The following is a 23145-nucleotide window of genomic DNA, read 5'->3' on the forward strand; positions in this document are numbered from 1 at the left end:
CTGTGACCTTTCCCTGTTCTACTGCTCTGCTCTGCTCTGGTGTCTCTGATTTGTCTGTGAGCCCTGTTTTGGAAGCAGGTGACAGCAATAACATTTGCCAAATACGGAAAGAATTAGTTATTTTTTAAATTTGTGTGCGTGCTGCCATGAGGGGGTGGGGGAGGGTCAAACCAATTTGAAAGTCTATGTTCAGAAAGTGAGGACAAACAAAGAGGTCTGACAGTTTAGATTGGCTTCTGACAGGAGCCAAGGCTGGCCATTTCTACAGAGATTGTTGCTACCTTTCATAGAAAACAGAACAAATACTTGCAAGAGAGAGACTGAGAGCCACCAGATCAATGTTGAATATTTGCAGCAAAGGGTTGGTATAAACAAGACTGGCAGAATGGCCTCCTCCTCTGGTTCTGTTCTAGTCCTGACGCATGCTGTAAGAGCCATTTGTTTCAAGGGCTGTCCTTTGGTTTTGGTCTGTTTTCCTGCAGGTTTCTTTACACTCTCTCACAATTTAATAAGCACTTGTTCTGTAAAGCGTTTACCCACCCAAATAACCAGTGCCATTTTAACAGCTGTGCGAGACTGAGCTGGTGTTTTAGCTGAAGGTTGGCTGCAGTGCTGTGTAAACCAGGGTAATCACAGTGTTATAGAGTCATAGAGATGTACAGTATGGAGACACACCCTTCGGTCCAACCTGTCTATGCTGCCCAGATACCCCAACCCAATCACCAGCACCCAGCCCATATCCCTCCAAACCCTTCCTATTCATATACCCATCCAAATGCCTCTTAAATGCTGTTAATTGTACCAGCCTCCACCACATCCTCTGGCAGCTCATTCCATACACGTACCACCCTCTGGGTGAAAAAGTTGCCCCTAAGATCCCTTTTATATCTTGCCCCTCTCACCCTGGTATGCTTTCCTTTATTGGTCAAGAGTATTGAGTACAGGAGTTGGGAGGTCATGTTGTGGCTGGACAGGACATTGGTTAGGCCACTGTTGGAATATTGTGAGCAATTTTGGTCTCCTTCCTATTGGAAAGATGTTGTGACTTTATAGAGGTTTACAAAATTATGAGGGGCATTGATAGGGTAAATAGAGAAAGTCTTTTCCCTGGGGTGGGGGAGTCCAGAACTAGAGGGGCATAGGTTTAGGGTGAGAGGGGAAAGATATAAAAGAGACCTAAGGGGCAACTTTTTCACCCAGAGGGTGGTACGTGTATGGAATGAGCTGCCAGAGGATGTGGTGGAGGCTGGTACAATTACAACATTTAAGAGGCATTTGGATGGGTTTATGAATAGGAAGGGTTTGGAGGGATATGGGCCGGGTGCTGGCAGGTGGGACTAGTTTGGGTTGGGATATCTGGTCGGCATGGATGGGTTGGGCTGAAGGGTCTGTTTCCGTGCTGTACATCTCTATGACTCTAAACCTATGCCTCTCTAGTTCTGGACTCCCCCGACCCCAGGGAAAAGACTTTGTCTATTTATCCTATCCATGCCCCTCATAATTTTGTAAACCTCTATATGGTCACCCCTCAGCCTCCGACATTCCAGGGAAAACAGCCTCCCCCTGTAGCTCAAATCCTCCAACCCTGGCAATATCCTTTTAAATTTTTTCTGAACCCTTTCAAGTTTCACACCGTCCTTCCCTTGCAGGGAGACCAGAACTGCACGCAGTTGGCAGCAATTTCCGTTTTTGTCTCTGGTTGACAGCATCTGCAATTCTTTTGGTTTTACTGTTTGTTTCAGTGGTGTTATTATTCACCTTGCCTTGAAGGTACAATAAATAATCCAGAATTAATTTCTGTGTTACAGCACATATCCAAGCTAATCTGGAAGATGAACTGGTGAAGGAGGCATTGAAAACAGTAAGTTCTATCTACGGGGAGTCCAGGGAAGGACCCCAGTACTTGTGGAGGTGTCAGTGTTGGATTGCGCTGGGCAATGTGAGAAGTCACATGACCCCAGGTTAGAGTCTGAGATCACAAACTTTCAGAGCACTGCCCCTTGGCCAGGTGAAGTGTTTCAGAGCAGCACTCCCAAAGCTGGTGATTTCAAATAAACCTGTTGGACTATGTGAGGCAGCATGATGGCACAGGGGTTAGCACTGCTGCCTCACAGCACCAGGGTCTCAGGTTCGATTCCAGCCTCAGGTGACTCTCTGTGTGGAGTTTGCACATTCTCCCCGTGTCTGCGTGGGTTTCCTCCGGGTGCTCCGGTTTCCTCCCACAGTCCAAAGATGTCCAGGGCAGGGTGAATTGGCCGTGGGAAATTGTCCCATAGTGTTAGGTGCGAAAGTCAGAGGGGAATGGGTTTGGGTGGGTTACTCTTCAGAGGGTCGGTGTGGACTGGTTGGGCCGAAGGGCCTGTTTCCACACTGTAGGGAATCTCATCTAATCTAATCTAATCATATAGCCTGGTGTCGTGTGACTTGATAAGAATATAACCATGGATATATATGTATATTATGTACGGAGCGATTAATTATTTTCGTGGAGGGAACAAGTAGGAGAAATTTACCTTGTACTCTGTTGTGTTTAAATTCTGTCTGAGACATGACATTTTTGCTAGTCTATTTTATCTCCTGTAAAGAGTCACTCGATACCTACTGAATCTGACCAAAACCACCTCCGGATTGTGCTGGGGGTAAATTTTGAAATGTTGTTCTGTTCCAGGACACACAAACCTAGAAAGTGGGTTCAGAAGTAGGGCCTGTCCCACCAGACAGTACTGAGATAGCTGATCATGGTATCTTAGTATCCCACTCCCGCCATCTCCCCAAAACCCCGGTCCCTTCAACATAAGGACCATCTCCATCTCCCTCTTGAATATATCTAATGAACTGATCCCAACATCCTGGGAGAGACTTTCCACAGGTTCCCGACTTTCCAAGTGAGGACATTCTTCCCCATCTCAGTCCTGAATGGCCTACCCCTTTTATTTTTTAGCCTGTGACCCCCTCCATTCACATTTCCAAGGAATCCTCTGCCCTACCCTAACCCCCATAACCCCATCCTTCCCATGGCTAATCCACCTAACCTGCACATCCCTCGATGTAGGGACAATTCGGAATCGTAGAATACCTGCAGTGGTATTTGGCCCATCAAGTCCACCCTGACCTTCCAAAGTGCATCCCACCCAGACCCTAGCCCATTATCCCTGCATTTCCCATGGCCAATCCATCCTAAACTGCACATCTTCGAGCACCTGGAGGAAACCCACGCAGACACGGGGAGAATGTGCAAACCCCACACAGACAGTCACTCAAGGCTGGAATTGAACCTGAGACCCTGGTACTATGAGGCAGCAGTGCTAACCACTGAGCCACCGTGCTGCCCTGCTGGTGAGCAATCAGGAAGTGTGTTCCACTGAAAGGGGTCAGATCCAAGGAATCGAGGTGCAGTCTGCTACATCCACCTTCTACTAGGTTAACTTAGTTAGTTCTATCAGCGCTGTCTGTGACAATCACTTATAAATAATAACTCCAGTTCTTAAACCCTCCCAGCTCGGTCAGGCAGGGTGTTCTCACTCAGGACAGGAAGTGTTGTTTGTTTTCTTTTAAACTCGAGTAAAGACTTGTCTGCAGTGAGATTCCTCTGAATGTTACCATTCCCTTCTCCACAGGGTGTGGATCTGAGGCATTACTCCAAACAGGTTGAGACCGAATTACAGCACATTGAACATGCCTCCATCAAGGACTGTATCCTTTCGCTGGCAGGAACTCCCTCTCACACGCCCCGGTGTCCCACCACGATCCATCCCCCCTGAATCCCCACTCTTCTCCCTAACCCTGTAACCAGTACACCTCCAAGGGGATGAGAGAACTGGGGATTGAATTGTCCCCCGTTAATGTCTGACCTTCTGTGCATTTGTCCTGTTGCTGGAGAAGCTACGGTACGTTGTGAATGAATGGGTCAGGGATCTGGGTTTTGGGGCTGTCCTGATGGTTCCTTGATCCTCACTCGCAGCGTCGGGTCAGAGCTGAGGGCGGGGGGGGAGCAGAGCTGGAGCTCTCTGTTGGATTGCTCTCACTGTGCTGTCGCCCTCGAACAGCAGCCTGTGAGACACAGGCCAGGTTAGCAGCTGATGACCGTGTACTGTGACTTTCAGACTGTCCAGCGGCCATGTTGGGTGGAAAGGATTGTGGCTGTGATGCCAGGACCATAGTAAATGGCTAGTGATGTAGCTTTCATGTCAGTTAGCTCGAAGCTTTGCTATTCCCCGGGTTTTTCCGGAGTGTTGCCACTTTTCCTGAGCAGCTGGCTGCAGACATTAAGGAAAGTCAGAACATTGCAAGTCTCCACAATCAGATCACAGCCTGTGATACCATCCTGGAGGTAGGCACTGGCTTTAAACAGATACCTTTTGAGTTGCATTTCTCGCTGTTTTACTCCCATTGCTGGCAGAGTATAATCACTTTATTTAAACAGGAAGGTGGCCCTGAATTCACCAGCGTAACCCTTCAAGTGTTGGGTTCTGAATACCTACTCAGCACAGAAGCAGACCCTTCGGCCCACCCAGCCCATATCGACCATGTTCCCAAACTTAACCGGTCCCACCTGCCTGCTCCTGGCCCATATCCCTCCAAACCCCTTCCCATCCACTATCTTTTCATCGTTCTATATGGGCCCACATCCACCATTTTCTCTGGCAGTTCATTTCCCAAACGAACCACTCTATTTTTAAAAAACACTTTCCCCTCATGTTCTTTTAAAATTTTTGTTCTCTCACCTTTTTTAAAAAAAAAAGCCACGCTCCCTAGTTTTGAACTTCCTGACCCCCGGGAAAAGAGTCATACAGCACAGAAACTAACCCTTCACCCCAACCAGGCCATGCTGACCATAATCTCAATATAAACCCTAGTCCCACCTGCCTGCTCCTGGGGCCTATATCCCTCCAAACCTTCCTTATCCAAATGTCAATTCAACGTTGTAACTGCACCCACATCCACCAGTCCCTCTGGTAGGTCATTCCACACACAAACCACACTCGCTGTAGAAATAAAGTCGTCCCTCATTTCCCTTTTAAATGTTTTTCTAAAAACAAAACCTTTGCTATTGGCCTTATCCAAGCCCCCCTCGATTTGGTGAGAGTGAGAGTCATTGTTGCTGGTTTTGTGGCGTTTTCCTATTGATGCTTCTCGATGTGGGGATTGTCCCTTCCCGTTGAAGGGCTGGGCCCCCGGTTTCGGTCTGAAATTTGGCCTCCTGTTGTTTCCGCAGCGGATGGAGCAGATGCTCAGCATGTTCCAGTGCGATCTCAGCAGTATCAGCTCAGAGATCCAGACCCTGCAGGAGCAGTCCATCACCATGAACATCAAGCTGAAGAATCGCCAGTCTGTGCGCAGCGAGCTGAGCCAATTGGTCGATGAGCTCGTCATTCCAAACTCCATGATCACGTGAGTCTCTGCCCGACGTTCCTTACCCTCATTACAGACCTTTCGCTCTCTGTTGGACTCGTGCCTCGGAGTTACGGGAGTGTGTCAGGAAACGAGGTAGGACCGAGATGAGGGGAGATATCGTCACCTGGAGAGTGGGAAGCCTGTGGAATTTAGGGATTTACTACCACAGAAAGCAATTAAGGCCAAAACCTTGAAGGAGTTAGATGGAGTCTACCTGAAGGGGTCAAAGGGTACAGGAGGGAAGTTGGGAATGGGAGACTGAGTTGGATGGTCACCTATTGAATAGTGTAGCAGGGTCAAAGGGTCAAACAGGCTACCCCTGTCTCTGTTTTCATTGCTAAAGGTTGTGGCTTCAAGTCACATGTCCGCGTAAAATCGACTCTGTCATCCAATTCCTCCTTCCCATAGGGTCCCATCGATATTCCCGCTTGCGGTCTCTCACTCTCTCTACCCAGCCCGAGCTCTGACAGGGTGCACCAAGACCTGATACTCTTGGACGTCATACACAGAGTTCCCCCGTTTCCCGCCCTTGTTCAGGAGGCTGTGTCTGTCTGTCTGTCTGTCTGGGTTGCAGGGTATATGTAGGTGAGTCTTGAACCTGGGGTCACTGTCCTGGGATAAATGCAGGCCATTTAGGACCGAGAGGAGTAGGCATTCCCTCGTTTGGACAGAGGGGAATCTTTAGGAGTGTCTGCCCCAGAAGCTGTAATTGTGCAGGATCTAGACAGGAGTCGATAGATGTCTCACTGTGATCTGTCTGAGTGCTAGTGCAGGCTCGATGGGCCGATTGGCCTAATCCGCTTCCTGTTTCTGAGTGGATTATCGACCTGGGGTAGCTGTGTCAGGTTACAGGGCGAAAACAGGCGAATGACTGACTCCGAGTGAATCACTCGTTGGATGGGCAGAGACAGGGGTAGCCTGTTTGACCCTTTGACCCTGCTACACTATTCAATAGGTGACCATTCAACTCAGTCTCCCATTCCCGACTTCCCTCCTGTACCCTTTGACCCAGGGTGCTATAATAGGATTCTGTGCAGGGAGTGAATGGGGCTGCTTTCCTTGGGTGGCACTGGCTGTCTGCAGGCAGGTCGACCCGCCTCCTCTCCCCCCCCCACCCCCAGGTACCTGCGAGGACCAGGCAGTTTGACCCAAAGGATTTCCTCCATAATCCCAGTCAGAATCACTCTGCTAGGCCCACTTGGGTCACACTGAGTAATCACATCCATGCAACATTCAGCAACCGTCAGGTATAGGGACAGAAGGAAGGCCATTCAGCCCATTGAGTCTGTTCCACTATTCAGAGAGACTGGCTGATCTGACCATCCTCAGCCTTTTCCCCCAACCCTTCCTGATTAAGCATCTGTCTCTCTGTCTGTGTGTCTCTCTCTCTCTCTCTTTCTGTGTGCATACTGTGTGTGTCTCTCTCTCTCTCTCTCTCTCTCTCTCTGTCTCCCCCTCCCTCCTCTCTCTCAAGAAATTCCTCCCCATCTCTGTCTTCTCTGGGCGAGTCCTCACTCTGAGATGATGCCCTTGTGGGTCCCCAACTCTCCCACTCATGGGGGATCACCCTCTCCCTATCTTCCTCCAAATCTTATCCATTTCAATAAGGTCTCCTCTCAGTTGTCTAAACTCCCAAGGCGTACAGGCCCAACCTACCCGACCTGTCCTCAGTCTCCTCATGGCCGAGAGCAGCCAAGTGAACCTTGTGTGGACAGTCTGCCCGAGGGAGGTGGGCAGAGAGACACATGCCTGTTGCACCACCCAATTTCCTTTGAAAGCTGGTTGTTTCTGACTCTGTTCTGTTTCAGGACTATTCTGGAGACGGCTGTAACTGAGCAGCAATTTCTGGAGCAACTACATGAACTCAATAACAAGATCAACTACGTGAAGGAGCAGTCCTTTAAGGAGACGCTGGCTTGTTCAGATGTGCAGGATACCCTGGACCGGCTGAAGATTAAGGTAGTGCCATTGCAGGATGGCTCAGTGAATAGGAACTGTCCAGAGACATGTTTTGCCTTTTTAAGAAGCATTCCCTCTTGCTATATTGACCTTGTCCCTCGGTTATGTTGGACCTCGAAACCTGGGCATTCGTTTGCAGGTTGTTGGTGCGATGTTGCACGAATCTGCAGGAATTCGCCCAAAGGTTCAGGTACAGAACGAGGCCGTTTGGCCCATCGTACCAGTGCTAGCCCTGTGAAGGAACAAATCAGCTGGCAGCATAATTTTTATACAGCTCGAGCAGGTTCCTCCACGTTCCCACACAAAACCAGAGAACTCAGTTAAAACAGACAAGTGTATCCAGCGACACCCCACCCTCTCCCCAACTTCATTTTCACTGTGGTCAGTGTTTCACATCATCCTGACATTCGGAACATGGGTCCTGAGCTGACTTGGGCAGGTCAGGAGAAAGGAGGAGGGGTCTGTACAGTGAGCTGTAAAGGATAAATTATTCTGATTTGTGCAGGCTGTCTCGAAGATCCGGGAATATATTCTCCAGAAGATCTACTCCTTCCGGAAGCCGATGACAAACTACCAGGTTCCTCAGAATGCACTGCTCAAATTCAGGTGAGGGTGGTACCCGCAGTGAGCTCTCGGTCGGGTCCCACAGAATGTGGTCCTCACGTACAGGTTAGGGAGGTACCCGCAGTGAGCTCTCGGTCGGGTCCCTCAGAATGTGTCCCTCACGTACAGGTTAGGGAGGTACCCGCAGTGAGCTCTCGGTCGGGTCCCTCAGAATGTGTCCCTCACGTACAGGTTAGGGAGGTACCCGCAGTGAGCTCTCGGTCGGGTCCCTCAGAATGTGCCCCTCACGTACAGGTTAGGGAGGTACCCGCAGTGAGCTCTCGGTCGGGTCCCTCAGAATGTGGTACTCACGTACAGGTTAGGGAGGTACCCGCAGTGAGCTCTCGGTCGGGTCCCTCAGAATGTGGTCCTCACGTACAGGTTAGGGAGGTACCCGCAGTGAGCTCTCGGTCGGGTCCCTCAGAATGTGCCCCTCACGTACAGGTTAGGGAGGTACCCGCAGTGAGCTCTCGGTCGGGTCCCTCAGAATGTGGTGTTCACGTACAGGTTAGGGAGGTACCCGCAGTGAGCTCTCGGTCGGGTCCCTCAGAATGTGTCCCTCACGTACAGGTTAGGGAGGTACCCGCAGTGAGCTCTCGGTCGGGTCCCTCAGAATGTGTCCCTCACGTACAGGTTAGGGAGGTACCCGCAGTGAGCTCTCGGTCGGGTCCCTCAGAATGTGCCCCTCACGTACAGGTTAGGGAGGTACCCGCAGTGAGCTCTCGGTCGGGTCCCTCAGAATGTGTCCCTCACGTACAGGTTAGGGAGGGACCCGCAGTGAGCTCTCGGTCGGGTCCCTCAGAATGTGGTGTTCACGTACAGGTTAGGGAGGTACCCGCAGTGAGCTCTCGGTCGGGTCCCTCAGAATGTGTCCCTCACGTACAGGTTAGGGAGGGACCCGCAGTGAGCTCTCGGTCGGGTCCCTCAGAATGTGGTGTTCACGTACAGGTTAGGGAGGTACCCGCAGTGAGCTCTCGGTCGGGTCCCTCAGAATGTGTCCCTCACGTACAGGTTAGGGAGGTACCCGCAGTGAGCTCTCGGTCGGGTCCCTCAGAATGTGCCCCTCACGTACAGGTTAGGGAGGGACCCGCAGTGAGCTCTCGGTCGGGTCCCTCAGAATGTGTCCCTCACGTACAGGTTAGGGAGGGACCCGCAGTGAGCTCTCGGTCGGGTCCCTCAGAATGTGGTGTTCACGTACAGGTTAGGGAGGTACCCGCAGTGAGCTCTCGGTCGGGTCCCTCAGAATGTGTCCCTCACGTACAGGTTAGGGAGGGACCCGCAGTGAGCTCTCGGTCGGGTCCCTCAGAATGTGTCCCTCACGTACAGGTTAGGGAGGTACCCGCAGTGAGCTCTCGGTCGGGTCCCTCAGAATGTGTCCCTCACGTACAGGTTAGGGAGGTACCCGCAGTGAGCTCTCGGTCGGGTCCCTCAGAATGTGTCCCTCACGTACAGGTTAGGGAGGTACCCGCAGTGAGCTCTCGGTCGGGTCCCTCAGAATGTGGTGTTCACGTACAGGTTAGGGAGGTACCCGCAGTGAGCTCTCGGTCGGGTCCCTCAGAATGTGTCCCTCACGTACAGGTTAGGGAGGTACCCGCAGTGAGCTCTCGGTCGGGTCCCTCAGAATGTGGTGTTCACGTACAGGTTAGGGAGGTACCCGCAGTGAGCTCTCGGTCGGGTCCCTCAGAATGTGGTCCTCACGTACAGGTTAGGGAGGGACCCGCAGTGAGCTCTCGGTCGGGTCCCTCAGAATGTGCCCCTCACGTACAGGTTAGGGAGGTACCCGCAGTGAGCTCTCGGTCGGGTCCCTCAGAATGTGTCCCTCACGTACAGGTTAGGGAGGTACCCGCAGTAAGCTCTCGGTCGGGTCCCTCAGAATGTGTCCCTCACGTACAGGTTAGGGAGGTACCCGCAGTGAGCTCTCGGTCGGGTCCCTCAGAATGTGTCCCTCATGTACAGGTTAGGGAGGTACCCGCAGTGAGCTCTCGGTCGGGTCCCTCAGAATGTGGTGTTCACGTACAGGTTAGGGAGGTACCCGCAGTGAGCTCTCGGTCGGGTCCCTCAGAATGTGTCCCTCACGTACAGGTGAGGGAGGTACCCGCAGTGAGCTCTCGGTCGGGTCCCTCAGAATGTGTCCCTCACGTACAGGTTAGGGAGGTACCCGCAGTGAGCTCTCGGTCGGGTCCCTCAGAATGTGTCCCTCACGTACAGGTGAGGGAGGTACCCGCAGTGAGCTCTCGGTCGGGTCCCTCAGAATGTGTCCCTCATGTACAGGTTAGGGAGGTACCCGCAGTGAGCTCTCGGTCGGGTCCCTCAGAATGTGTCCCTCACGTACAGGTTAGGGAGGTACCAGCAGTGAGCTCTCGGTCGGGTCCCTCAGAATGTGTCCCTCACGTACAGGTTAGGGAGGTACCCGCAGTGAGCTCTCGGTCGGGTCCCTCAGAATGTGTCCCTCACGTACAGGTTAGGGAGGTACCAGCAGTGAGCTCTCGGTCGGGTCCCTCAGAATGTGTCCCTCACGTACAGGTTAGGGAGGTACCAGCAGTGAGCTCTCGGTCGGGTCCCTCAGAATGTGTCCCTCACGTACAGGTTAGGGAGGTACCCGCAGTGAGCTCTCGGTCGGGTCCCTCAGAATGTGCCCCTCACGTACAGGTTAGGGAGGTACCCGCAGTGAGCTCTCGGTCGGGTCCCTCAGAATGTGGTGTTCACGTACAGGTTAGGGAGGTACCCGCAGTGAGCTCTCGGTCGGGTCCCTCAGAATGTGTCCCTCACGTACAGGTTAGGGAGGTACCCGCAGTGAGCTCTCGGTCGGGTCCCTCAGAATGTGCCCCTCACGTACAGGTTAGGGAGGTACCCGCAGTGAGCTCTCGGTCGGGTCCCTCAGAATGTGTCCCTCACGTACAGGTTAGGGAGGTACCCGCAGTGAGCTCTCGGTCGGGTCCCTCAGAATGTGTCCCTCACGTACAGGTTAGGGAGGTACCCGCAGTGAGCTCTCGGTCGGGTCCCTCAGAATGTGGTGTTCACGTACAGGTTAGGGAGGTACCCGCAGTGAGCTCTCGGTCGGGTCCCTCAGAATGTGGTGTTCACGTACAGGTTAGGGAGGTACCCGCAGTGAGCACTCGGTCGGGTCCCTCAGAATGTGTCCCTCACGTACAGGTTAGGGAGGTACCCGCAGTGAGCTCTCGGTCGGGTCCCTCAGAATGTGTCCCTCACGTACAGGTTAGGGAGGTACCCGCAGTGAGCTCTCGGTCGGGTCCCTCAGAATGTGGTCCTCACGTACAGGTTAGGGAGGTACCCGCAGTGAGCTCTCGGTCGGGTCCCTCAGAATGTGTCCCTCACGTACAGGTTAGGGAGGTACCCGCAGTGAGCTCTCGGTCGGGTCCCTCAGAATGTGTCCCTCACGTACAGGTTAGGGAGGTACCCGCAGTGAGCTCTCGGTCGGGTCCCTCAGAATGTGTCCCTCACGTACAGGTTAGGGAGGTACCCGCAGTGAGCTCTCGGTCGGGTCCCTCAGAATGTGTCCCTCACGTACAGGTTAGGGAGGTACCCGCAGTGAGCTCTCGGTCGGGTCCCTCAGAATGTGGTGTTCACGTACAGGTTAGGGAGGTACCCGCAGTGAGCTCTCGGTCGGGTCCCTCAGAATGTGTCCCTCACGTACAGGTTAGGGAGGTACCCGCAGTGAGCTCTCGGTCGGGTCCCTCAGAATGTGTCCCTCACGTACAGGTTAGGGAGGTACCCGCAGTGAGCTCTCGGTCGGGTCCCTCAGAATGTGGTGTTCACGTACAGGTTAGGGAGGTACCCGCAGTGAGCTCTCGGTCGGGTCCCTCAGAATGTGTCCCTCACGTACAGGTTAGGGAGGTACCCGCAGTGAGCTCTCGGTCGGGTCCCTCAGAATGTGTCCCTCACGTACAGGTTAGGGAGGTACCCGCAGTGAGCTCTCGGTCGGGTCCCTCAGAATGTGGTGTTCACGTACAGGTTAGGGAGGTACCCGCAGTGAGCTCTCGGTCGGGTCCCTCAGAATGTGCCCCTCACGTACAGGTTAGGGAGGTACCCGCAGTGAGCTCTCGGTCGGGTCCCTCAGAATGTGGTGTTCACGTACAGGTTAGGGAGGTACCCGCAGTGAGCTCTCGGTCGGGTCCCTCAGAATGTGTCCCTCACGTACAGGTTAGGGAGGTACCCGCAGTGAGCTCTCGGTCGGGTCCCTCAGAATGTGTCCCTCACGTACAGGTTAGGGAGGTACCCACAGTGAGCTCTCGGTCGGGTCCCTCAGAATGTGTCCCTCACGTACAGGTGAGGGAGGTACCCGCAGTGAGCTCTCGGTCGGGTCCCTCAGAATGTGTCCCTCATGTACAGGTTAGGGAGGTACCCGCAGTGAGCTCTCGGTCGGGTCCCTCAGAATGTGCCCCTCACGTACAGGTTAGGGAGGTACCCGCAGTGAGCTCTCGGTCGGGTCCCTCAGAATGTGGTCCTCACGTACAGGTTAGGGAGGTACCCGCAGTGAGCTCTCGGTCGGGTCCCTCAGAATGTGTCCCTCACGTACAGGTTAGGGAGGTACCCGCAGTGAGCTCTCGGTCGGGTCCCTCAGAATGTGTCCCTCACGTACAGGTTAGGGAGGTACCCGCAGTGAGCTCTCGGTCGGGTCCCTCAGAATGTGTCCCTCACGTACAGGTTAGGGAGGTACCCGCAGTGAGCTCTCGGTCGGGTCCCTCAGAATGTGTCCCTCACGTACAGGTTAGGGAGGTACCCGCAGTGAGCTCTCGGTCGGGTCCCTCAGAATGTGTCCCTCACGTACAGGTTAGGGAGGGACCCGCAGTGAGCTCTCGGTCGGGTCCCTCAGAATGTGGTGTTCACGTACAGGTTAGGGAGGTACCCGCAGTGAGCTCTCGGTCGGGTCCCTCAGAATGTGCCCCTCACGTACAGGTTAGGGAGGTACCCGCAGTGAGCTCTCGGTCGGGTCCCTCAGAATGTGTCCCTCACGTACAGGTTAGGGAGGTACCCGCAGTGAGCTCTCGGTCGGGTCCCTCAGAATGTGTCCCTCACGTACAGGTTAGGGAGGTACCCGCAGTGAGCTCTCGGTCGGGTCCCTCAGAATGTGTCCCTCATGTACAGGTTAGGGAGGTACCCGCAGTGAGCTCTCGGTCGGGTCCCTCAGAATGTGCCCCTCACGTACAGGTTAGGGAGGTACCCGCAGTGAGCTCTCGGTCGGGTCCCTCAGAATGTGTCCCTCACGTACAGGTTAGGGAGGTACCCGCAGTGAGCTCTCGGTCGGGTCCCTCAGAATGTGTCCCTCACGTACAGGTTAGGGAGGTACCCGCAGTGAGCTCTCGGTCGGGTCCCTCAGAATGTGGTGTTCACGTACAGGTTAGGGAGGTACCCGCAGTGAGCTCTCGGTCGGGTCCCTCAGAATGTGTCCCTCACGTACAGGTTAGGGAGGTACCCGCAGTGAGCTCTCGGTCGGGTCCCTCAGAATGTGGTGTTCACGTACAGGTTAGGGAGGTACCCGCAGTGAGCTCTCGGTCGGGTCCCTCAGAATGTGTCCCTCACGTACAGGTTAGGGAGGTACCCGCAGTGAGCTCTCGGTCGGGTCCCTCAGAATGTGTCCCTCACGTACAGGTTAGGGAGGTACCCGCAGTGAGCTCTCGGACGGGTCCCTCAGAATGTGGTGTTCACGTACAGGTTAGGGAGGTACCCGCAGTGAGCTCTCGGTCGGGTCCCTCAGAATGTGCCCCTCACGTACAGGTTAGGGAGGTACCCGCAGTGAGCTCTCGGTCGGGTCCCTCAGAATGTGTCCCTCACGTACAGGTTAGGGAGGTACCCGCAGTGAGCTCTCGGTCGGGTCCCTCAGAATGTGTCCCTCACGTACAGGTTAGGGAGGTACCCGCAGTGAGCTCTCGGTCGGGTCCCTCAGAATGTGTCCCTCACGTACAGGTTAGGGAGGTACCCGCAGTGAGCTCTCGGTCGGGTCCCTCAGAATGTGGTGTTCACGTACAGGTTAGGGAGGTACCCGCAGTGAGCTCTCGGTCGGGTCCCTCAGAATGTGTCCCTCACGTACAGGTTAGGGAGGTACCCGCAGTGAGCTCTCGGTCCGGTCCCTCAGAATGTGTCCCTCACGTACAGGTTAGGGAGGTACCCGCAGTGAGCTCTCGGTCGGGTCCCTCAGAATGTGTCCCTCACGTACAGGTTAGGGAGGTACCCGCAGTGAGCTCTCGGTCGGGTCCCTCAGAATGTGTCCCTCACGTACAGGTTAGGGAGGTACCCGCAGTGAGCTCTCGGTCGGGTCCCTCAGAATGTGTCCCTCACGTACAGGTTAGGGAGGTACCCGCAGTGAGCTCTCGGTCGGGTCCCTCAGAATGTGTCCCTCACGTACAGGTTAGGGAGGTACCCGCAGTAAGCTCTCGGTCGGGTCCCTCAGAATGTGCCCCTCACGTACAGGTTAGGGAGGTACCCGCAGTGAGCTCTCGGTCGGGTCCCTCAGAATGTGTCCCTCACGTACAGGTGAGGGAGGTACCCGCAGTGAGCTCTCGGTCGGGTCCCTCAGAATGTGTCCCTCACGTACAGGTTAGGGAGGTACCCGCAGTGAGCTCTCGGTCGGGTCCCTCAGAATGTGTCCCTCACGTACAGGTTAGGGAGGTACCCGCAGTGAGCTCTCGGTCCGGTCCCTCAGAATGTGGTGTTCACGTACAGGTTAGGGAGGTACCCGCAGTGAGCTCTCGGTCGGGTCCCTCAGAATGTGTCCCTCACGTACAGGTTAGGGAGGTACCCGCAGTGAGCTCTCGGTCGGGTCCCTCAGAATGTGTCCCTCACGTACAGGTTAGGGAGGTACCCGCAGTGAGCTCTCGGTCGGGTCCCACAGAATGTGGTCCTCACGTACAGGTTAGGGAGGTACCCGCAGTGAGCTCTCGGTCGGGTCCCTCAGAATGTGTCCCTCACGTACAGGTTAGGGAGGTACCCGCAGTGAGCTCTCGGTCGGGTCCCTCAGAATGTGGTCCTCACGTACAGGTTAGGGAGGTACCCGCAGTGAGCTCTCGGTCGGGTCCCTCAGAATGTGGTGTTCACGTACAGGTTAGGGAGGTACCCGCAGTGAGCTCTCGGTCGGGTCCCTCAGAATGTGTCCCTCACGTACAGGTTAGGGAGGTACCCGCAGTGAGCTCTCGGTCGGGTCCCTCAGAATGTGTCCCTCACGTACAGGTTAGGGAGGTACCCGCAGTGAGCTCTCGGTCGGGTCCCTCAGAATGTGCCCCTCACGTACAGGTTAGGGAGGTACCCGCAGTGAGCTCTCGGTCGGGTCCCTCAGAATGTGTCCCTCACGTACAGGTTAGGGAGGTACCCGCAGTGAGCTCTCGGTCGGGTCCCTCAGAATGTGTCCCTCATGTACAGGTTAGGGAGGTACCCGCAGTGAGCTCTCGGTCGGGTCCCTCAGAATGTGCCCCTCACGTACAGGTTAGGGAGGTACCCGCAGTGAGCTCTCGGTCGGGTCCCTCAGAATGTGTCCCTCACGTACAGGTTAGGGAGGTACCCGCAGTGAGCTCTCGGTCGGGTCCCTCAGAATGTGTCCCTCACGTACAGGTTAGGGAGGTACCCGCAGTGAGCACTCGGTCGGGTCCCTCAGAATGTGGTGTTCACGTACAGGTTAGGGAGGTACCCGCAGTGAGCTCTCGGTCGGGTCCCTCAGCTCGCTGACAAACCGCAGCGCCGCGGCTGGGTGATGTTCGCTTTTACACCTGAGAATCAAATTAAACACCGCACCTGAAAATTTTAGGTCTCCATGTGTGTTCCTGTCACCACACACACACACACACACACACACACACACACACACACACACACACACACACACACACACGTGCGCCCACCACATATCAGGTTTCCAAACCCCATAGGTCAGTCCCCCACCTTGCACTGAGTTACAGCTGGTCTTCCTGCGTCCTCCTGACTGTCCTCATCTCCTTCTGCGGTCACTCCTTCAGGTTTTTCTACCAGTTCCTGCTCGCGAACGAGCGTCATGTGGCCAAGGAGATCCGAGATGAGTACGTTGACACTATGAGTAAGATCTACTTCTCCTACTTCAAGTCGTACAGCAGCCGACTGATGAAAGTGCAGGTCAGACACTTCCCACAGTGCTTCTGGGTTAGCACCACGTGCCGTGCCAGTAATGTCCATTCCTCCCGTGCAGTGTCAAGGATTGCTGACGTGTGTGAGGAATGCCTGTTGATGTCTGGAACCCAGGGGGGGTGAAGTGGGGAGGGTTGGGCTGTCTGAATGTGACTGTCTGTGCCAGTCAGTAACCGAGTGTGGTTATGGCGAGTGAGAAGCCATTATGAGATTAATGTATCCGCACTGCTCTCTCACTCTACCCCACTCCAGTACGAAGAGGTTGCTGACAAAGATGACTTGATGGGTGTAGAGGACACTGCAAAGAAAGATATCCTTTTCTGAAGCGAAGGCTCTACTGTTATCACTGTACTGACCGTGAGTGTGAGTATTTACAAGTCCAGCTCAGTCACAGAGCATCGAAGGTATCCCCACAGTACGAGTGTCCAATGCCATTTTGTAATTAAAGCAGTCAGACTGATTGGTCACAGTGTGGCCATGTCAGAATGTCCATCTAAATACCTCTTCACTATTATCAGGGTTTCTGTCTCTCACCCCCCTCAGGCCATGAGTTCCAGATTTCCCACCAGCCTCTGGGTGAGAAAGGTTCCTCCTCCTATTGCCCTGTGATCCTCCTGCCCCTTGCCTTCAATTGATTGCCCCCTCCCTGGCTGGGTCATCCAGCCCTCCATCAAGGGGGAACCATCTCTTCCTGTTGACCCTCCTGTCTTTCTCCACCTCAATCATCTTCCCTCTCCATCTCCTCCACTCCCAGGAAAACTCCCCAGTGTCTCCTCAGCCCTGAACCTCCCCCACCGGGGTAACATGCTGGTCAGTTCTCCCTCTGCCCCCTTCTCCCACAGTGCAGATGGTTTGAAAACCAGTCCAGTCCCAGTGCACCATTGCTGCCCTCCCTCTGTAACCAGGGTATCCTACCTCAGCTGAAGAGACCAGAATGGCTCACAGTACTCCAGGTGTGGAGCTTGAACCCTTTCACTGGAAAGGTCAAGGTCCCATTTCCCTCCTTCACTGCCTGCTGTTCCTGCAGTGGGACACTGAGTGTAGGGGCGACCCAGGTCTCATTGCACCTCCCCCGCCCCCACCCCCTTCCCCAGTCTACCGCCATTTCGGGTAATGTCCCACCTCCCCCGCTTATCACTGTACTGACCGTGAGTGTGAGTATTTACAAGCCCAGCTCAGTCACATTTATCCACGTTGTATTTCATCGCCCCTCTCTGAAAGACCCTCCCAATTTCAGCAGCGCATATGGAAGGGACGTGGAAAGTCACTCCAAACTCCTAGCCCACGTTGTGTGGGCAGTAACTGCTGATTGAGTTTGATCTTTGGGTTCCAGCTGAGTTTGGTGCCTTGCGTATGGATGGCAGTGAGGTGGGGGAGCTCCCTGGGCGAACTGAAACCATCGCTACTGAAAGAAGAACCATGAGATGGAGGTCCCGACCCCCCCACCCCCGCTGCCGTGCAGCTGCCCCCGGAGGAAGGATACCCCATAGCATGACTACATAGTATTTAAGCATCCCTGTCCCCCAGCCAGGGAGGATAAGGGGGAGCCGATCACACTGGTATGAGTGATGGAAGGGGGGCATGGGTGATGGGTCAGATATGATCGTGCCCTGTCTACCATAGTCAAGGAGGCAGGAAGCTCTGTCAGCAGCGCTGGCTTAGACAGATACAACATAAGCAGAGGAACTGGAATGGAGTCCTGGCATGCCATGGGGGTGTGAGGTGCTGGAGCCAAGGTAGCTCTGGGAGTCCGTGGCTCTGTAGTGGCTGTTGTTGAGACTCCGTTGGTATGAGAGGTGCTGTCGAAAACCTGACTTTGACTTTTCGACCGCTTGACGTGTCTCTGCCCCTTAACTCTGTCCACGCTTCTTCTCCAAACCGTCACTGAAGAATCGCAACACCATTTTTACCCTGGGGAACCGAGGCAACGTTATCTCGTCATCAGAACTGGAAGCACCCATCATCGTGCCTCACGCAGCTCAGAAGAGCGACGTTCGGGTAAGCGTGATTCGTGTCAAGTCAGGGATTTGTCACGAGCTGCAAGTGGTGGACCTCCTGTTAGCCATGACCTCCCCAGTCCTCTCTGTGCGGCACCAGACCATGTTCTGAGCCAAGAGTGAGAGGCATTTGTTTGCTGTCCCACCACCAGACAGACAGCCTGCTTTAGTGTCAGGAGTGTAATAGGAGGTGGGTTCGAGTGGACACATCCCACTCCCCCACTCAGTGTGGTCACAACGGGCCTTCTGCAGTTGGCCCACATCGGACAGTCCGAGTTAATCCGTGATCTCCCCAAATGGGCTGAATGTCCCCCAGCTTGTCGTCCAAGTGGAGTTGATGCCGACGATCTCCATAATCTGACTGAGTTATCCTGGGCATTCAATCAGCTGTAAATGTGAGGGGTAGGCAGGGGGAGGGGGATGGGGGCAGTGAGGGGGAGGGGGATAGGGGCAGTGAGGGGAGGGGGATAGGGGCAGTGAGGGGGAGGGGGATGGGGGCAGTGAGGGGGAGGATAGGGGCAGTGAGGGGGAGGGGGATAGGGGCAGTGAGGGGGAGGGGGATAGGGGCAGTGAGGGGGAGGGGGATAGGGGCAGTGAGGGGGAGGGGGATAGGGGCAGTGAGGGGAGGGGGATAGGGGCAGTGAGGGGGAGGGGGATAGGGGCAGTGAGGGGGAGGATCGGGGCAGTGAGGGGGAGGATCGGGGCAGTGAGGGGGAGGGGATAAGGGGCAGTGAGGGGAGGATAGGGGCAGTGAGGGGGAGGGGGATGGGGCAGTGAGGGGGAGGATAGGGGCAGTGAGGGGGAGGGGGATCGGGGCAGTGAGGGGGAGGATCGGGGCAGTGAGGGGGAGGATCGGGGCAGTGAGGGGAGGATAGGGGCAGTGAGGGGGAGGGGGATAGGGGCAGTGAGGGGGAGGGGGATAGGGGCAGTGAGGGGGAGGGGGATAGGGCAGTGAGGGGGAGGGGGATAGGGGCAGTGAGGGGGAGGGGGATAGGGGCAGTGAGGGGGAGGGGGATCGGGGCAGTGAGGGGGAGGATCGGGGCAGTGAGGGGGGAGGATCGGGGCAGTGAGGGGGAGGGGGATAGGGGCAGTGAGGGGGAGGGGGATAGGGGCAGTGAGGGGGAGGGGGATAGGGGCAGTGAGGGGGAGGGGGATAGGGGCAGTGAGGGGGAGGGGGATAGGGGCAGTGAGGGGGAGGATCGGGGCAGTGAGGGGGAGGATCGGGGCAGTGAGGGGGAGGATCGGGGCAGTGAGGGGGAGGATCGGGGCAGTGAGGGGGAGGGGGATCGGGGCAGTGAGGGGGAGGGGGATAGGGGCAGTGAGGGGGAGGGGGATAGGGGCAGTGAGGGGAGGATCGGGGCAGTGAGGGGGAGGATCGGGGCAGTGAGGGGGAGGATCGGGGCAGTGAGGGGGAGGGGGATCGGGGCAGTGAGGGGGAGGGGGATAGGGGCAGTGAGGGGGAGGGGGATCGGGGCAGTGAGGGGGGGGGATCGGGGCAGTGAGGGGGAGGGGGATCGGGGCAGTGAGGGGGAGGATCGGGGCAGTGAGGGGGAGGGGGGTGGGGGCAGTGAGGGGGAGGGGGATCGGGGCAGTGAGGGGGAGGGGGAGGGGGATCGGGGCAGTGAGGGGGAGGGGGATCGGGGCAGTGAGGGGGAGGGGGATCGGGCAGTGAGGGGGAGGGGGATCGGGGCAGTGAGGGGGAGGGGGATCGGGGGCAGTGAGGGGAGGGGGATCGGGGCAGTGAGGGGGAGGGGGGTGGGGGCAGTGAGGGGGAGGGGGATAGGGGGGCAGTGAGGGGGAGGATCGGGGCAGTGAGGGGGAGGGGGATCGGGGCAGTGAGGGGGAGGGGGATCGGGGCAGTGAGGGGGAGGGGGATCGGGGCAGTGAGGGGGAGGGGGATCGGGGCAGTGAGGGGGAGGGGGAGGGGGGCAGTGAGGGGGAGGGGGGTGGGGGCAGTGAGGGGGAGGGGGGTGGGGGCAGTGAGGGGGAGGGGGGCAGTGAGGGGGAGGGGGGCAGTGAGGGGGAGGGGTGTGGGGGCAGTGAGGGGGAGGGGGGTGGGGGCAGTGAGGGGGATGGAGGTGGGGGCAGTGAGGGGGGTGTCTAGATGTCCTGGGAGGGAGTGGGGTCAGGGCAGTGAGGGGGGTGTCTGGACGTCCCGATTGGGGGGGGGGGGGGGGGGGGATTGGGGCAGTGAGGGGAGTGTCTGGACGTCCCGATTGGGGGGGGGGGGGGGGGGGATTGGGGCAGTGAGGGGGGTGTCTGGACGTCCGATTGGGGGGGGGGGGGGGGGGGGGGATTGGGGCAGTGAGGGGGGTGTCTGGACGTCCCGATTGGGGGGGGGGGGGGGGGGGGGGATTGGGGCAGTGAGGGGGGTGTCTGGACGTCCCGATTGGGGGGGGGGGGATTGGGGCAGTGAGGGGGGTGTCTGGACGTCCCGATTGGGGGGGGGGATTGGGGCAGTGAGGGGGGTGTCTGGACGTCCCGATTGGGGGGGGGGGGGGGGGGGATTGGGGCAGTGAGGGGGGTGTCTGACGTCCCGATTGGGGGGGGGGGATTGGGGCAGTGAGGGGGTGTCTGGACGTCCCGATTGGGGGGGGGGATTGGGGCAGTGAGGGGGGTGTCTGGACGTCCCGATTGGGGGGGGGGATTGGGGCAGTGAGGGGGGTGTCTGGACGTCCCGATTGGGGGGGGGGGATTGGGGCAGTGAGGGGGGTGTCTGGACGTCCCGGTGGGGGGGGGGATTGGGGCAGTGAGGGGGGGTGTCTGGACGTCCCGATTGGGGGGGGGGATTGGGGCAGTGAGGGGGGTGTCTGGACGTCCCGATTGGGGGGGGGGATTGGGGCAGTGAGGGGAGTGTCTGGACGTCCCGGTGGGGAGGGGGATCGGGGCAGTGAGGGGGGTGTCTGGACGTCCCGATTGGGGGGGGGGGGTGGATTGGGGCAGTGAGGGGAGTGTCTGGACGTCCCGGTGGGGGGGGGGGGGATTGGGGCAGTGAGGGGAGTGTCTGGACGTCCCGGTGGGGGGGGGGGGATTGGGGGCAGTGAGGGGAGTGTCTGGACGTCCTGATTTGGGGGGGGGGGGGGATTGGGGCAGTGAGGGGGGTGTCTGGACGTCCTGATTGGGGGGGGGGGATTGGGGCAGTGAGGGGGGTGTCTGGACGTCCCGGTGGGGGGGGGGGGGATTGGGGCAGTGAGGGGAGTGTCTGGACGTCCCGGTGGGGGGGGGGGGGATTGGGGCAGTGAGGGGGGTGTCTGGACGTCCTGATTGGGGGGGGGGATTGGGGCAGTGAGGGGGAGGGGGATCGGGGCAGTGAGGGGGAGGGGGATCGGGGCAGTGAGGGGGAGGGGGATCGGGGCAGTGAGGGGGAGGGGGATCGGGGCAGTGAGGGGGAGGGGGGTGGGGGCAGTGAGGGGGAGGGGGATAGGGCAGTGAGGGGGAGGATCGGGGCAGTGAGGGGGAGGGGGATCGGGGCAGTGAGGGGAGGGGGATCGGGGCAGTGAGGGGGAGGGGGATCGGGGCAGTGAGGGGGAGGGGGATCGGGCAGTGAGGGGGAGGGGGAGGGGGCAGTGAGGGGGAGGGGGGTGGGGGCAGTGAGGGGGAGGGGGGGGTGGGGGGCAGTGAGGGGGAGGGGGGCAGTGAGGGGGGAGGGGGGCAGTGAGGGGGAGGGGTGTGGGGGCAGTGAGGGGGAGGGGGGTGGGGGCAGTGAGGGGGATGGAGGTGGGGGCAGTGAGGGGGGTGTCTAGATGTCCTGGAGGGAGTGGGGTCAGGGCAGTGAGGGGGGTGTCTGGACGTCCCGATTGGGGGGGGGGGGGGGGGGGGATTGGGGCAGTGAGGGGGGTGTCTGGACGTCCCGATTGGGGGGGGGGGGGGGGGGGATTGGGGCAGTGAGGGGGGTGTCTGGACGTCCCGATTGGGGGGGGGGGATTGGGGCAGTGAGGGGGGTGTCTGGACGTCCCGATTGGGGGGGGGATTGGGGGCAGTGAGGGGGGTGTCTGGACGTCCCGATTGGGGGGGGGGGATTGGGGGCAGTGAGGGGGGTGTCTGGACGTCCCGGTGGGGGGGGGGATTGGGGCAGTGAGGGGGGTGTCTGGACGTCCCGATTGGGGGGGGGGGATTGGGGCAGTGAGGGGGGTGTCTGGACGTCCCGATTGGGGGGGGGGATTGGGGCAGTGAGGGGAGTGTCTGGACGTCCCGGTGGGGAGGGGGATCGGGGCAGTGAGGGGGGTGTCTGGACGTCCCGATTGGGGGGGGGGGGTGGATTGGGGCAGTGAGGGGAGTGTCTGGACGTCCCGGTGGGGGGGGGGGGGATTGGGGCAGTGAGGGGAGTGTCTGGACGTCCTGATTTGGGGGGGGGGGGGGGGGATTGGGGCAGTGAGGGGGGTGTCTGGACGTCCTGATTGGGGGGGGGGATTGGGGCAGTGAGGGGGGTGTCTGGACGTCCTGATTTGGGGGGGGGGGGGGGATTGGGGCAGTGAGGGGGGTGTCTGGACGTCCTGATTGGGGGGGGGGATTGGGGCAGTGAGGGGGGTGTCTGGACGTCCCGGTGGGGGGGGGGGGGATTGGGCAGTGAGGGGAGTGTCTGGACGTCCGGTGGGGGGGGGGGGATTGGGGCAGTGAGGGGGGTGTCTGGACGTCCTGATTGGGGGGGGGGATTGGGGCAGTGAGGGGGGTGTCTGGACGTCCTGATTGGGGGGTGGGGGGGGGGGGGGGGGATTGGGCAGTGAGGGGGGTGTCTGGACGTCCTGATTTGGGGGGGGGGGGGGATTGGGGCAGTGAGGGGGGTGTCTGGACGTCCTGATTGGGTGTGAGTCAGTCAGGGCAGGTCAGCTGACCCACTATCCCGAATGAAGTGTTTTTTTTTTAAATGTGGCCTCCGAAACCAGGAGACTTTGTTTGTTTGTTTGTTTTTAACAACATCTTCACCTTGAGAGCGTTTAGTCATGAAAGATTCAGGTCATCAAATCCCGAAAGGAATCATCAAATTGTCTCCACGTTCCAAGGCCCAGGCTTTGGGAAGGTTGTAGTTAATTGAGTATCTGGGCAGGGGCACAGGGCTGAACCACCCTTGTGTCACCATCTGGTT

At 57.7% G+C, this 23145-nt stretch overlaps 2 protein-coding genes across 4 annotated transcripts in view; one reads left to right on the forward strand and one right to left on the reverse strand.

The window, feature by feature from the left end:
- Positions 1 to 23145, reverse strand: part of LOC140455173 (uncharacterized) — a 459457-nt gene that overhangs the window by 145233 nt on the left and 291079 nt on the right. The gene's annotated exons all lie outside the window — the stretch shown is intronic.
- The window catches only part of LOC140455163 (vacuolar protein sorting-associated protein 52 homolog), a 53435-nt gene that overhangs the window by 7061 nt on the left and 23229 nt on the right, over positions 1 to 23145 (forward strand). Inside the window, 9 exon segments of the mRNA XM_072549864.1 lie at positions 1809 to 1861; positions 3618 to 3693; positions 4263 to 4330; positions 5216 to 5391; positions 7203 to 7353; positions 7859 to 7959; positions 15921 to 16053; positions 16318 to 16375; positions 17930 to 18063. Coding sequence (XP_072405965.1) covers positions 1809 to 1861; positions 3618 to 3693; positions 4263 to 4330; positions 5216 to 5391; positions 7203 to 7353; positions 7859 to 7959; positions 15921 to 16053; positions 16318 to 16375; positions 17930 to 18063 — 950 coding nt within the window.

The sequence above is a fragment of the Chiloscyllium punctatum genome, chromosome 30 (genome assembly GCF_047496795.1).
Source record: "Chiloscyllium punctatum isolate Juve2018m chromosome 30, sChiPun1.3, whole genome shotgun sequence".
NCBI classification, from domain to species: domain Eukaryota; kingdom Metazoa; phylum Chordata; class Chondrichthyes; order Orectolobiformes; family Hemiscylliidae; genus Chiloscyllium; species Chiloscyllium punctatum.